The following is a 14,646-nucleotide window of genomic DNA, read 5'->3' as shown; positions in this document are numbered from 1 at the left end:
GAAACATCATGTGGTAGGGCTGGAGTCTTGCGTAGGTAAGCAGCCGCAGGGTTCTGAGAGAGCATGGGGAGGAAAGCGCACATCCCAGGATGGCTGTTGGAGAGGACTTTCCAAAGAAGGGGCACCTGAGCTGAACCCTGAAGGGTGAGAAGGAGTTTGTCCAATAAAAGGAGAGTGGAGAAGAGCTTTCCGGGCAGAGGTGACAGCACCATCTGGAGCGGCAAGATGAAGGCAGGAAGGACAGTTAGACATGCAGGCCAGGAGTCCATGACCTTGGGTCCTGTGAACTTAAGGGGTGAGGGCTCTGGGGAGTTGTTCAAACCTGAGAGCAATACAGTGGGGTTTGCATATTACAACCATTTGCTTGCCAGGTTCTGGCAGTGCTATGGACTTGACCTTCACGCATACTTCTTACCCATTCACCTGGCCCTATGACCCCCAATGCCCCTATGAAGGCCATGTTCTCTGTGATTCCAAAATCCTGGGCCCCCGCTCTTTTACTGCCCTTTGCCCTACTCCCATCACTGAATCCTCCATAGTTCTCCTCTTTGATGGGACTATGCGATATTGCCACCCTCCCCACAAATCATCTTCTCTCTTTCCTCCTCCAACAGACGCTTCCTAGCCCAAGAAGATTCTCTGGGCCGGTTCCTGCCAGCACACATTTCCTCGAGATATGTGTGTACTAAAATATCTTCCCTTTATCCTATCTGGTCTTCACCGCATGGGGCAACCCGAAGGCTACTATTTATTCTTTTACACATTAATTTAAGCTGCTTTAATTGCTGCTCTGATATGTTTTATATAACATAATTAATGTTTTAATTCTGTGTACTTGCTTCCCAAGGCAGTTTTATGAAGGGCCCAATTTTGAAATCAAGCAAATAAAGAATAAGTATCGGCTGAAGTTATTACTCTGACGCCCCCGCCTCGCATCTCCCTAAAGGAATGAAAACTGTGCTTGTTTTTCTGAAGTGGCTTAAAAAGGGAAACACTATTTTAATGTTCTCTTCATCCTGGGCCAGTTTGGGTGGCTTTTGTGAAGTCCTCTGGACGCTGATTTCAAGTGCTCCTCGACTGTTGGCATCTGACTACCAGCTTGAGGTCTGTGTGGCAATGACCAATCCTTTGCAGCTTCTGTCTTCACTTCCTTCCTCAAGGATGCAGCGATTAGAATGATCAGTTACTGAGCCCACCCCCTCCCTCATTGACTCAGCAACTGTATACTGGTATTCTATTACCCATAGAATTGTGCCTAGGACCAGGACAGATCCAGTCCTGTCTTCAAGGAGCTCACAGTCAAAAGTGGCGGGGCAGATACAGTTATAGCCCAGCACGCTAATGCTGTGGGAACACAGGGAAGGGGTAAGGTGGGGTGGAGTGTGTGTTTGCGTCTTGGAGAGTGAAGAGGAGACTTAAGAGGAGGTAAAAATTTAAATTGGCTCCAGAAAGGAGAAGGGAAGGAAGAATACGGCAAGACACAGTCAGAAAAAACAGTAAGACAAAACAATTGTGTGTTTGGAAAATTGAGAGGTGAGCGTGGATGAAGCCAATATGTGTGGGAGGACATGCAGGGAGCGAGTGGGGAGACAGGCTGGGGCTGAGTGAAGAAGGGTTGGCTCCCTCTTCAAGGATGAGTGGGAGCTATCCCGAAGGCATAGGGGAGCCCAAAGAGGTTTTGATGGTTTTTAAGCAGTGGGGTGTCCCGATCAGATTTATAAAGGTAACTGCAGTATGAATGAATGAGAGAGAGAGAGAGAGAGAGAGAGAGAGAGAGAGAATGTTAGAAGTTGCCTGGCATATAGTAGAGGCACAATAACGCTTACTGAATAAGTGAGATTGTTGGGACAGCCCAAGTGAACGATGATGAGCCTCTGAATTGGGGTAGTGGCAGAGGTGATGAAAAAGAGGGGATGGATTTCAGAGGTGGCCCTTTGCATCAGAAGCCAGGAGGGTGGGATGAGCAGCACCCTCTTCTTCCACCCTCCCAGCTCTGCATACCTTGGCCTTTTGGCCTAGCCCAGAAATTCAGTGCTTGGAGGGTAATCAACCCAACCATGGCATAGCTCAAATTCTTCAAGTTTCATTGGGGGAAAATTGCACTCAAGGGATTCCCGCCCATCGGAGGCAGAGCCTAGACAGGACCCCAGGAGCCCAGGTGCTGATTGTGTGCTGCAGAGCAGAGAGTGTTAACACTGGTTCAAGAAAGGCTTGGAGGACCAGGACCTGGGAAAGGCAGGTACGAGTGTGTGTGTGTTCCTGCAGTTCTCAAGAGGGCCCGAGTCTCCTACGATTCTCAACGGGTCCTACCATCTAAACACTTCGAGCAAAAGGCTGTGTGCTCTAAGTGCTTAGTGACGGATGGAAACTGGTATGGAAGAGGATCTGGGGGCGGGGGCATGGCGCATGGATGCAGGGGTGCATGGATGGATGGACGGATGGATGGATGGATGGATGGATGGATGGAAGCGAGGCTGGGACGCTGTGCCCTCAGGAGGGAATTTCCTTTGAAAGAGAAACTCTAAGTTGGGAAATTGCCCTCTTCCCCACAGCCCAGCTGTGGCCTTCCCGCTTTCTGGGATGCGGGGAACTTTCTCAGGCCTCTCCCATTTTCGACGAAGACGCTTTCGGTTCTGCTGGGATTCCCGCAGGCGGAGGGGGAGAACCGTGGGCATCCCTGTGGTGTCTTCCCAGCATCCGTGGGGATCTTTCTTCCTTGCCTCCGCCACCCACCCCCTTCCCCGGGAAGCCGGCTGGCTCCTTCCTCTCTTCAGACTGGCCTTTGTAGTCGCAGAGGCTAAGGAGAAAAAGCTCTTCCTGGGAAACTCACCCCTCTTTTGCCAGCGCGTCCTTAAACTCCGAGGAGAATTAAGACTCCAGGGAACGTCCCGGGGGAATCCCTGGCAGCTGGTGGCCCGGAACTCCGCCCTCCCCAGCGAGGCTGGCCGCGATTGGCCACCGAAGACCACACCCCCTTCATGGGCGTGGCCAGGGGCTGGTGCCTGGGAGTTACAAGTGACCCGTCCCGGCGCAGCTTCCCTCCTCCTGCTTCTTACCTCGCCATGGTTCTTCTCCCTCGGCAGTGTCTCCTCGTGGGCTTCTTGTTGACCGCCGTGAGTTGAGTTTCTGCTCCGACCCGACGGGGGAATTTGGGATTTGAGAGAGGGGACTGGAAAGGGAAGCACTGTACTTCGGGGAAGGGACCTTTCTAGCTTGATTTTGCTGGGGACAGAAGCGGTGGGTAGAAGCTGGCTGAATGAGGTGGGCTACCTCTCTCTCTTCCCAGGTTGGGGTTCCAGGTAGCCCACAGAAGGTGGGAAGTGGGGACACTGTGGGAAAAGTGCCTAGACAGCGGGGATGGGGTTGGGGTTGGGGAGCCTCGAGGCTTCATCTGGCCAAAAGGCTGGCGTCTGGGTTTGCCTCCGAGGCTGGCCTAGGAGAAGTGGGAAGGGAGGCGGGACAAGGGAAGCAGCGGGTCTGGCTTATTTCCTGTCCCTTACTCCTGTGGACAGATGCCAGCCTCTGAGAGTGGTTATCTCCTTGCCAGCAGAGGCTGCCTTCTTCCAGGGCATCTTGTGGGAACAAGGGGTGATGCAAACTAGGAGGACTACTCAAGGCTGTCTGTCTCTGCATTCTGAATTTAAGACAACCTGGGGAACCTCTGGGGAAGATGAACAGTTCATGGGGCCCAAGAAAGGGTTTCTCCCAGCATCATCAGGGCTCGGATATGCCCAGTCAAGCATATCTCCGGGATTTTCAGAAGCCCACACTCGTCTCACTTTTTGTTTAAAAGTATTTTTGTAGTTCCTCATTCTGGAGGCTGGGAATCCCCCCAAGTACCTTACCCTCTCATTCCAAACCCTCTGGTGACCCCCTGCTTTCAAGGGCTGTAGTTTCTGGTATGAAGTCTGAGCCAGAATCACCCATGGAGTAGGTAGCAAGGGAAGAGACTCCGTGGGGAAGCTACTTTTGTCCCAGAACTTTCGGTTTCACTCTAAGCAATGACTCTTAGGGAGACAGGAGGCAGGAGAGGGGTGGAGCTGGAAAGAGGAGCATTCTGTAAGAGGGGGTGGAGGAAGAACTAGGGACAGAGGGTGAAGGGTGGTCTGGGCTTCTTAGGAGCATGCTCACATTTTTGGCTCCAGGTAGGGCTGGGCTGTGGCAACAAGAGCAGAAGCTCTTTATTGAGGGCTTCCTGTTTTTCAGGCTCTGAGGAAATGCTTTCCATGGATTCTCCATCTGATTTCCTTTAACTCCCCATTATACAGATGAGCAAACTGAGGCCCAGAGAGAGAATATGTCTTGCCAAAATTCTCATAGCTAGGTGGAACCTGGATATAAATGTACAGCTGCCTAGTTCCTGAGCCTGCCTCTCAGCTGGGGAGAGTCTCCAAGCCTTGGTCTTCGACTCCTTTGTGTCAGAAGGACCAGCACTATGGCGTGGGAACTGGGGAGTGACAAACCTTCAGAGGAGGAGCTACATTTCTCGTGTGTTTGAAAATGGCCGAAAGGGCTTTCACTGCCCTGGGAGTGTGGCAGGATGGTCCCCAGGGCGGCAGGGATGACAGTCACAGGATGAATGCTGTGATGTGATGAAGGGGCAGCAGCCTTTTCCACTTCCTTCCCTATTTGGGGTCAGATCATTTCTGTAAGTCACGGCTGAATGAGGGCCCCCAATGAGCTAGTTAACCAGGGCGCAGGGCATCCAAGCAGACACTCGCATATGTATCAACATTAAAACTGCTATTTAATGTTCTAGACACCGTGCCAGGCTACAGACGCCCATTCTTTCTCACCTTCCCCACCTGATCTGCGGGGCAGGTATTATTGCTCCTGTTTGAGAGACGTGGAAACTGAAACTAAGAGAAACAACATAACTAGTAAGAGTTACAAAGTCAAGGTTGGAGCCTTACGCTGTTTGTCTCTCAAATCTGTGCTCCTTTCACTGGCTGTTCCCCAAATGTGGGACGATTGTGGGGAGCTCACACATACAGAACTAACCAACAGAGATTCACTTTACAGTTCTGTTTAAAATCCTTCTTTTCAAGGTTTTTTTCAAGGAAGAAGTCTCTGGAGCTAGGATGTGAATTTATTTTATACCTCTCAGGTGCTGACTACTTCTTTTACAGCACAAATTAAGAGCAGGCCCAGGATGGAGGGCTATCGTCAGGCAAAGCAACCAGTTGGGGTTTCCTAATACTGTTTTATTTCTGTTGAATTTATTTTTAGGGTTACCTTTTATTTATGGGAAGTGAGACTGGTTCTCCTCTTATGGCAGTGATACAAGTGTTACATTTACACGGAAAGGAAATGTATTTAATTTAATGAGAAGGAATGAGTAGCATGGGTGGTACCTGGATGTAGTACAAATGCGGGTGAGACCCAAGTTGATGGAGAGAGGGAGAGTGCTGAGACCTGAATTCTCACTTGGCTCCTCTCACGGTGAAACCCCGGTCAAGTGACTCAGCCTCCCCCGTCCGGGAGTCTCCCCATTTGTAAAGTGAAAGAGTTGGATTTTAGCTTCCTAGCTTCACCGTTTCCTGGCATCTCATGAGGGAGGGTCGGAGGGAGAAAACATGATGAGGCTTGGAGAGGGGAAGGCGTGGGGGGGCAGAAGAATAGAAGGAAGAGGCCAGGTGCTATAAATACAGCCCCAACCAGGACTAGGACCAGCTGAAGTCAGCCAGCCTCAGGACTCGGGGGTGAGGGGCGGGTACTGGGGTCCTCGTGTGCTTTTGAATCTTTGTGAAGAGGAAGGACTCAGGAATCCAGCCACAAGGAAGATCTGTTTAGTTCAGAGACTATTGTGGGGTTCCAGTACAGTCGCTTTCTAAAATACCAGAATGATTCTCTGGGTGCTTTTCCAATCATATCAGCTGGCAGCTTTGTTAAAAATAAACACACCAAGTAATAGGCAGGCTGCATTTTTTTCTGCCTTAGACTTCCACTTCCATTCTAACCCCTGTCCTGGCTGATTTTCACCTTCCTGCCAAGGAGGCTGCAGCAGAGATTTCAAGATCCCTTCAAATTGCCCTTCAAATTCTGTTTTTAGGTCCACCCAGAACCACTCAATGTATGCAGAGAAAACCAATACCTAGTAAACACTCAGTGCTGTACTTTGTGTCTGCCAGGTGAGATGCCGACCCTCTGACCCCACCGCGGAGCCCCTCTGCTTTGCTGGCCGATGCACGCCCACGTGTCATCTGTAAACTCTTGTCCTAAATGACCCCTGGGGATTTCCCACCCATGCCCTGCTGTCAGAATGTTCTGGGTTCCCTCTCTGCCTACCCAGGACTAGGGTTCTTATATCTGCCGCACCCCCCCAACCCCCACTTGACTATGAAGCCTGGAAGGGTCTGAGACTGCCATCTTTGAATCCTCTGCCCTAAAGCCCCGCTGATCAGTTTTTGGGACTTGTCTGACTCACTGGGTCGGTTGGAGCTGCCTCATTTCCTGATGCTTTTTCCAGGAGAGAAACTGGTCCAGGACTGCACGGACACCACCCCCACACTATGCCACCCTTGCGGGAGAGGCGAGTTCCTGGACACCCCGAACAACGAGAAATACTGCCACCCGCATAAATACTGTGACCCCAGTGCGTGGGCTGCTGGGGAAGGGGGGCTTGGGAGCCGCCAGGCTGATATTCCAGCACATTCTTGACAGTGCAGCCATTCTGCTGTGTGTGTGTGTGTGCGCGCGCACGCGCGTGTGTGTTTAATAGCCAGGGCCTGTTCTGATTGGTTAGAGTCTAGGTTGTGTTGGTCGTTAAGTAAGTTGATAGTGATCCCTGCTTGGAAGAGGGCCTAAGAAAAAAGTAGAGCAGGAAGGGTGAGGAGTGGGGCCCTGAGAGGGGCCAGCAGGGGGTTCCCATCCTTCCTGCCCATCTCCGCACAGACCTAGGACTCCAGGTGCGGATGGAGGGCACTACGAAAACAGACACGATTTGCGTGTGTAATGAAGGCCAACACTGTGTCAATGACCACTGCGACAGCTGTGCCCCGCACAGCTCCTGCCCGCCCGGCGATGGGGTCAAGCAGATGGGTAAGTGGCCTGTCTGAGAATCAGCTTTAGAGGCCGGAGAGAGGGGCCGAGGGCCGAAGGCAAGGGGCTGGGCCATGGGCACCCTTGAGAAGTAGTTCCCTCCAGCCCCAGAGGCGGAGGGAATGCAGACTCCAGCCTACATAGTTCAGTATGTCCCCTAGAGTGAGCAGGAAACGAACCTTTCTCGTTCTGCCTCCTGCCATGGTATCTGCCTCGGGAGGGCCAGGGGAGAACCCTTCCTAGGGGCTGGAGCAGCCGGGGGAGGCTGCACACTGCGGGAAGAAGGCTTACAGCAGGAAGATCTTCCTGGCCCGTCTGTCCGTGGGTTCTCTGGAGAGCCAGACCGGTGGTCCTCAGTGATGATTAATGCTTCCTTCTCCCTCCCAGCTACAGAAGTTTCTGATACCGTCTGCGAACCCTGCCCAGTGGGTTTCTTCTCCAGTGTGTCATCTGCTTCTGAGAAATGTCATCCTTGGACGAGGTATGAGAACTCATCCCTTGTGTCGCCTGCCCCCAGAGGGCGATGGGGTCTGCTTCCATTGTACGCGGCCGCCCACCCTCCAGCCCCAGCTCCCCATGTCCACACACACTCATGCACTTGTAAAACATCTGCCTTCATGGACAACCGACCACATGGGCACTTCTCAGCATTTTCTTGTCTGCTCTCTCTTGGTGGTAATAGATACTGCCGATCTCTCTGTCTTTCCTGAAACTCTCTTGTCTTGGGCACATTGTGACACCTCTCCTACTTTCCTTCTGCCCTCCCGTGCTCCTCCCTTCTCCTCCATGACTGTTTTTCCTAGGTCTTTGTTCTGCTCTACTGTTCCATCACTTTGCTGCCTCCCCTGGACCATCTCATCCACATCCATGGCTTCAAGCTACCACCCCTCTCAGGTGATTCTCAACCAACATCCCTTGTTTAGATTTGTCTTCTGGGTCCAAGACTGTCATATCCAACTGCCAAGGGGACGACACTTCCATGCAGGTGACCCGCAGACACCAAATGGGCTCACCTTCCTGCTCCTCTCGCCCTCCATGAAAGCCACCACCGTGCCTTCGGGCACTTGTCCTCTGGTCCCCCACTTCGCCTCCAACCCCAAATCAGTCACCAGATCCTGTCCGCCTTGCCTTCCACATGTCTGGGGACTCCTCCTTCCCACCATCTCAGGGTTGCCACTTTAGCTTGGGCCTCAGCAGCTCGGTCTGGGTGATGCCTCAGCCTCCTCGCTGATGTCCCCGCCTTTACATTTTCCCTGTCATCCGGGTCTCCATTACCTGCCAAAGTGAGTTTTCTGCAGTTCATTTTGGATCACAGCACTCGTTGCTTAACAGCCTTCACGGCTCTCCGGGCCTGTGGGGCAAAACCCACACTCTTTTGCATGGCTCCGACCTTTCAGCTTCATTTCCTGACCTCTTCCCACGCCCTGCTACTCAGCAATCCCCTCAGCGCACCAGCAGTCTCCTTCATCACACTCTTTGCCTGGGATGCCCTTTAACGCACGCCCCATTGACTGTTTACATTTAATTTTAAAGAATGGGTAAGACAGGCACACAAGACAGAAGGCATACAAGGACCTAGAGTAATCAGTCTCCTCTTCACCCCTGTCCCTCAGCCACCCATTGCCCCCTGGAGGCAGCCACACGGTTCCTTGCACACTCTCCCAGAGATACACAGACACACACACGTGTGTGTGCAAACACACATATTGTCATAGCATGTCACATATACTTTGTTGTTTACCTCAAACTCCTTCAGTTTAGAGACTTGGCTTTTTTCCTCCTTCTGTTGAGGCACCCCTATGCCTAGAACAGTGCCCAGAACATAGTAGGTGCTCAATAAATTGTTACTGGGAAATGCTGACTGATGCCTGGTGTCAGGTTGGGGCAGCAGGATCAGAACCTCACTGCAGCCCAGCAGGGGGATGGCCCTGTGCAGGTGTGTGGCCCTCATCCCTCTGAGCCCCATCTGGAAAACGGAATGGCCTTTGTCTCATGAGGCTTGACGAGAAGGCGGGTGGACGTGGTTTGTAAGCTTGTAAGCACTCTTCTCGTGTAGGACTCTGCTCATGTAGGTGTTGTCTTTGAAGCTTCTCTCTCCTTCCCCCATTTAAGATGTTTTTCTCTGCGGTGTCCTTCTCTGACCGTTCCTCACCAGTCCCCCGGAACCACGTTGGACTGGGTCTTCTTCTCGTGTCTGGACTCTTGCAAAGGCCTCTGGCCAGCCGCTGTCTTATAGTTTCTCCTTCTCTGAGGTCTTTGGCCAACAGAGTCCTCGCTCTCGTTGGACATCTGATTGGGTACAGATGCGACTCACCAGCCGAATCCAGTCAAAAGCTTCATGGCTGATTATCAGTGATCTGCTTCTAAAAACCCAACTTTCCACGGTTCCCTGATGCCACCTGGCATGTCACCCCCCTGGTCTCTGTGTCACCCTGTCCTGCTTCGCAGGCATGTGCCCCTGCTCTGAAGTTTACATTCTTCGGGGCCCACTCAGACCTAACTTCCCCAGGGAGGTCTTTCTGGATGTCCCTCACGCCAGAGGTTCTCCACTGAGCAATTTTGTCCCCCAGGGGACATATGACAATATCTGGAGACCGCACTGGGAACAGGGGTGCCACTGATATCTAGTGGGTGGAGGCCAGGGATGCTGCTAAGCATCCTACAGTGCACAGGACGGCCCCTATAACAGAGAGTTATGTGGCCCAAAGCGTCAGTGGCGCCGAGGTTGAGAAGCCCTGCCTTAAACCGAATGGATCATTCCTCCATTCCAGCTATCGTGCATTTCATCTCTTCTCGGAACAACTCCCAGTTCACCTGAGCCTATATCGCAACGCTTGGCACTCATTAGAGACTCTCCTATTATCACCCCTTCAAGATGTGTAATAAGCTTTTCTCTGCACTCACGAGTTGCATAAGCACCAAGTTGGCATCATAACGAGCATGGGAGGGTGCATATGATACGTGCTCAGTGAACCGGGACTTGGTGGTGGTTGATGGCCTCTCCCGCTGGAGTTGGAAATCTTGTGGTTGTGGAGACTTAATGTCTCGCTCTCTCTCTGTATGTGCACATAGCTGTGAGGTCAAAGGCCTGGTGGAGCGGCGAGCAGGGACTAACAAGACCGATGTCTTCTGCGGTGAGTCCTGGGGAATGAGTCCTGGCAACAGGCTGGGAAGGTAGGGAACTAAAGGGGGAGACTGAGGCACACAGACACAATGGGTGGGAGATGAAGCGAGAGAAGGAGGCAGTTTGGAGTTGTGGCATCTCAGCTCTGTCACTTAGAGGCGTAGCCTGGGCAAATCATCTCCTCTCTGCAGCCTTAGCTTCTTCATCTGTAAAATGGGATGATCACAGCACCTCCCTTAGTAGGTTGGTGTAAGCGCGCAGCATGGGCTCTTGCAAGTGGTCCATCAAAGATTGTCCGTCCCCCTCCCCTTCAAGTACGAGCACAGTATGACATGGTGTCCTTTTAGGGCCTCAGTTTTGATTTCACAGTGAGGAGGTTGCCCTCCAGCACAGGTCGCAGACTCGAATAACTACAGGGCCTATGCAGGTCATGTTAATGAGCAAAAAAATGTCAGAGGTAAGAAAAACACACTCTCTTTGCCTTTTTTTAAACATTCATTTCCCTTTTGGTGTGGCTGGGGCTGAAGCGAGGTGAGCTAGGCCCTTGCCTTGGGTGCATATTTAAAGGGGTGCCAGAAAAAAGCAGAATCAAGACAACATCTTGATGCAACATTTTCAAAAGAATCCAAGTCAATGCAAAAATAACCCATCACGAACAAAACACAACATTGTAACTGAAGACATGACCCAGCCCTGCCCTCGCACCGCCCCGCCTAACCCGCTTCAGCCTAACCCTGGCCCTGGGTCCGAGAAAACTTTATTTAAAAACCAGACAGCCAGCCTGCAGGCCATAATTGGATGATTTCCTTTCTCAAAACATGACATTCAAATATATGACTTATCTAGATTACTGAGATTTTTGGTGTCCCCTTAAGTTTTGTCCTGGGTGTGTGCCTTACCCCAGCCCCTGCCCTGTCTCTCGGTCTTTCTTTTGTCTTCCCCTTTGGAACGGAGACTCGGGCACAAGACATACTTTCATTCCCCTCCCTTCTCCTACAACAAAGGTGACAGTGCAGACAGTGCAGATGATGCTGGACCTCGGGACTGGGAAGAGGGTAGGGAGGCCTGGGGAGTGTGGTGAGTGGTGGAGACGGCCGGTACCTCTCAGTTCCGGCCTGTGAAGGGCAGGGCTGCTGGCCCACTGGGGCTATACCCTCCACATTTCTCAGACAAACCAGACATCTACATTTTCAATATGCAATCTCCCCAGATTAAAATGTTTAAAGATTTTTTTTAAATGTGCTGGTTGCACTAAAGACACCTGCTGGCCACATTTTACCAGGGTCCCCCGTTTGAAACTTCTGATGTCGATGAGCTCAGACATGGAAGGATTTTAGAGGCTGGTTAAGGTTCAGTGTCTTTGGGCAGGGGGGAGCGAGCCATCGCTGAAGTCTCGACTTCTTCAGATTCGCAGGATCGAATGAGAGCCCTGGTGGCGGTCCCTGTCGTCATGGCGGTCCTGTTAACTGCCCTGTTGGTGTATGCCTGCATCAGTGAGTCCCCAGGTGGGAGGCGGTGAGGGAGGAGGCAGGGAGGAGAAGGTAAAGTAGACCTGGCTACCTGTTTCCTGATCTGGTCTCACTGACTCCCCATCCCTTTACTTTCTCTCTCTAGAAAAGGTGGCTGAGCAGGCAAACTATAAGGTAGGTCACCCCTGGAAACCACCTGAGTTTTGGCCAACTGGATACAAGATAGACTCATTTCCTATATGGCAGTAAAATTGATTCGGGGCCTGCCCTGTGGTCAGTGTGGCAGCCACAGAACTGGCCCTGCTCCCACCCCCAGCCCTGTGCTCCAGGGCTCCTCCCACTAACTCCCTCAGTGCCCACCTTTGGCATCCTCAGAGCTCACCCCTCCACAGAGCTGTCCAGGTGCCACTGTGAACGTTAGTGGTGTCATTTGCTGTTCTTTCCCAGCATTCAATATGTGGGGTGCCACTTTGGGGTCTTGGCGCAGGAGCCATGGGCTGGACTGGAGGGGCAGCTCCTTGAACCCACTGGAAGCTTCTGAACACCCTCAGTGTGGCCAGCAGGGGGCAGGAGGCACCCATGGAATCCGCCCTGAGCTGGGAAAGAGGAAGGGGCTTGGGAAAGATCCCCTTGGAGGGAAGGGCTCCTCGGAGGTGTTGCTGGGGGTAACCTCACCCTGTGACTCACCAGGCCTTCCATCCTAAGGGCAAAAGGCAAGATCCTGTGGAGATAGATATGGATGATTTTCCTGGCCCCCTCCCCAATCACCCGGTGCAGGAGACCTTACACGGGTGCCAGCCGGTCACGCAGGAGGATGGCAAAGAGAGCCGCATCTCGGTGCAGGAAAGACTGTGAGGCTGTGTGCGCGCAGGAGTGTGGCAGCCTGGACAAACGTGCACGTGGCCGGGGAGCCTGGCGCTGCAGCTGCTACGATGTGAGGGCGCAAGGCTGGCGCGAGGCACAGCCCCCCACCGCCTGCACCGCTGTGGCTCAGAAACGTTCACCTCGGGGGAGGACCCTCCCACTTCGGCCTGGAGCCTATTCCATCTCCCAGCTTGCTTTTAAAGATGGAGCCAAAACTTTTGGGGGGAGGGGGGCAGCCAAATAGTGATATCCTCAAACCCTCCAAGCCAGCAGTTTGGTGCCCCTGGTGGTTTCTCCGAGCCCAAGGGACATCTACATGCACATCATTTACAGTGCTGTTTGTGACAGCGAACAAATGGAAGCCACTTAGCTGTCCGTCAACAGGGGACTGGTTAAATAAAACTAATATATTTATGCGACAGGATCTCAAAAACACTGTCATGGGGAAGAAAAAAGCAAGCCGCAGAATGATGGGCACAAAAACATTTTTTTAAAGCACATGCCCACAAATAATATATCACCTATGGGTACGTGTAGAAACATAATATACACATGTAAGTATAACCAGGTTTCTGCAAGGATACACGGAAAATGCACAGCTGGAAGAGCCGTCACGTCTGGGCCTGGGAGAAGGCTCTGGGGGAGGGCTGGCAAAAGTTGACTTTCCCATAAGGCTTCATGTCATTCCCCCCAAAAGGAGAGTGAATTCACATAACTGCTTATGTAATTAAAAAGTCATCCAACATGTACAAAGAAGAGCGGGGGTGGACATGCCGGGTGACATGAGCTGCTTGCTTTGCTGTCGGCTCACAGAAGTAGGGCGCTTTTAGAGGGTAAATAACAGTGCCCCCTGGCTGTCACCCTCTGTGTGTGTTCACACGTGGTGCCGTGTTTGCAAAGGGTTCTCTTCATTTCATTCATGTTCATGAAAACAGCCTCGGGGGCAGGCAGGGTCCGCACCCCTCCCTCTTTAACGGAGGTGGCAACAGGCCCAGAGAGGTGCAGTGACCTGCCTATGGTCACATAGCAGTTCTTCGTCACAGTGCCACTCAGAGCTCCCCGCTCCTGGTCCTGTGCTGCTTCTCCCAGACCTCCTGATCTCTGGACCCCAAATCTGTAGCTCCTTCCCGAGGAGATCTTGGGCCTCCTACCTCCTCCTGACCTCCCAACTGCTACAGGAGCTGCTGCTTCTCGGTCAGATGGCACCCCCTTCCCCCCAGCAGTATCTTAGGATAAAAATAACCATCCTGTTCTCTTTTCTTGCTGTGCCAACTGAGGGGGCGCCTAGCCAGGAGGAGCAGCAGATGGAGTAGGAGCAGAGGGGAAGGGAGGGGAGGAGAGGGGAGGAAGGCTTTAGGACAAGGGGAGAAGGAAGAGTCATGGGAAGACCTGGCATGAAGATTAAGATTCCTCGTGTGGGTGAAGCCAGGCTGGTTTAACCCAGGGATCTCAACCCCTCCCCCGACTCTCCACAAGAAGCTGCTTTGGATTTCCCCAATGTGTCCTATTGCCCGGGAGTGGGGAGGGCCAGAGGGCTTGTCCCGGATGGAGGCTGTGAGGACAGTTGGGAGTCAAGAGAGGTGCACCTGGCTTGGCAGGCTTCCCAGAAGAGCTTTGAGAACCATTTGGATGCACCAGGTGGAGATATTTAGTTTAGAAAGCGGAGCAAAGTGGTGGTGAGGTGGGGTGGGGAGGGGCACTGGAGGACCTCACCCTCATCCCCTACCAAGAGTCCAAATGCTGGGGTTACTCACCTCTGTGTGTGGCAGTATGGTGGAAAGGGACAAAAGACCCACCCCTCTGCTACCTATCATCTGTGGGTCACTTTTCATCTTTTACCGGCTCCATTTCCTCATCTGGTGAATGGAGACAGTGCCCGTGGCAGCTGCTGTGGGGGCCTCCTTGGTCTTCTCCTGGGTCAGAGGCTCTCAGTCTTGAGCATGGATCAGAACCACCAGAAAAACATTGCTGGGCCCCCCGGCCAGTGTTTCTGACTGCATGGGTCTGGGACAGTGCTGAAGAATTTCCATTTCTCACTAGTTTCCCAGGTGACGCTGCTGCTGGTGCAGGGACCACACTTTGAGAACTATCACCCTTGACAATTAGATTTCTAGATAAACAGTTGGTTTCCTATTGCAAGCACTTTCC

The 14,646-nt window shown here is 52.5% G+C and overlaps 1 protein-coding gene across 6 annotated transcripts; it reads left to right on the top strand.

Moving 5' to 3' along the window:
• The first annotated feature begins 2,973 nt into the window (after window positions 1-2,973).
• CD40 (CD40 molecule) lies at window positions 2,974-12,917 on the top strand. Of its 6 annotated transcripts, none has more exons than XM_024559731.4 (9): window positions 2,974-3,113; window positions 6,053-6,131; window positions 6,470-6,595; window positions 6,895-7,041; window positions 7,429-7,522; window positions 10,114-10,175; window positions 11,572-11,658; window positions 11,780-11,808; window positions 12,325-12,917. In XM_024559731.4, the coding sequence occupies exons 1-9, from the start codon at window positions 2,979-2,981 to the stop codon at window positions 12,487-12,489; spliced, it is 924 nt and encodes a 307-aa protein (XP_024415499.3). In that variant the 5' UTR covers window positions 2,974-2,978; the 3' UTR covers window positions 12,490-12,917. The 6 variants fall into 6 exon arrangements, with proteins under 6 accessions (XP_024415499.3, XP_045050917.2, XP_045050915.2 ...); XM_045194982.3 differs by having other exon boundaries at window positions 11,572-11,670; window positions 12,412-12,917; XM_045194980.3 differs by having other exon boundaries at window positions 11,572-11,670; window positions 12,340-12,917.
• The last annotated feature ends 1,729 nt before the right edge of the window (window positions 12,918-14,646 follow it).

The sequence above is a fragment of the Desmodus rotundus genome, chromosome 6 (assembly GCF_022682495.2).
Source record: "Desmodus rotundus isolate HL8 chromosome 6, HLdesRot8A.1, whole genome shotgun sequence".
Lineage (NCBI taxonomy): Eukaryota > Metazoa > Chordata > Mammalia > Chiroptera > Phyllostomidae > Desmodus > Desmodus rotundus.
This window is presented reverse-complemented; position numbering and strand designations above follow the sequence as displayed.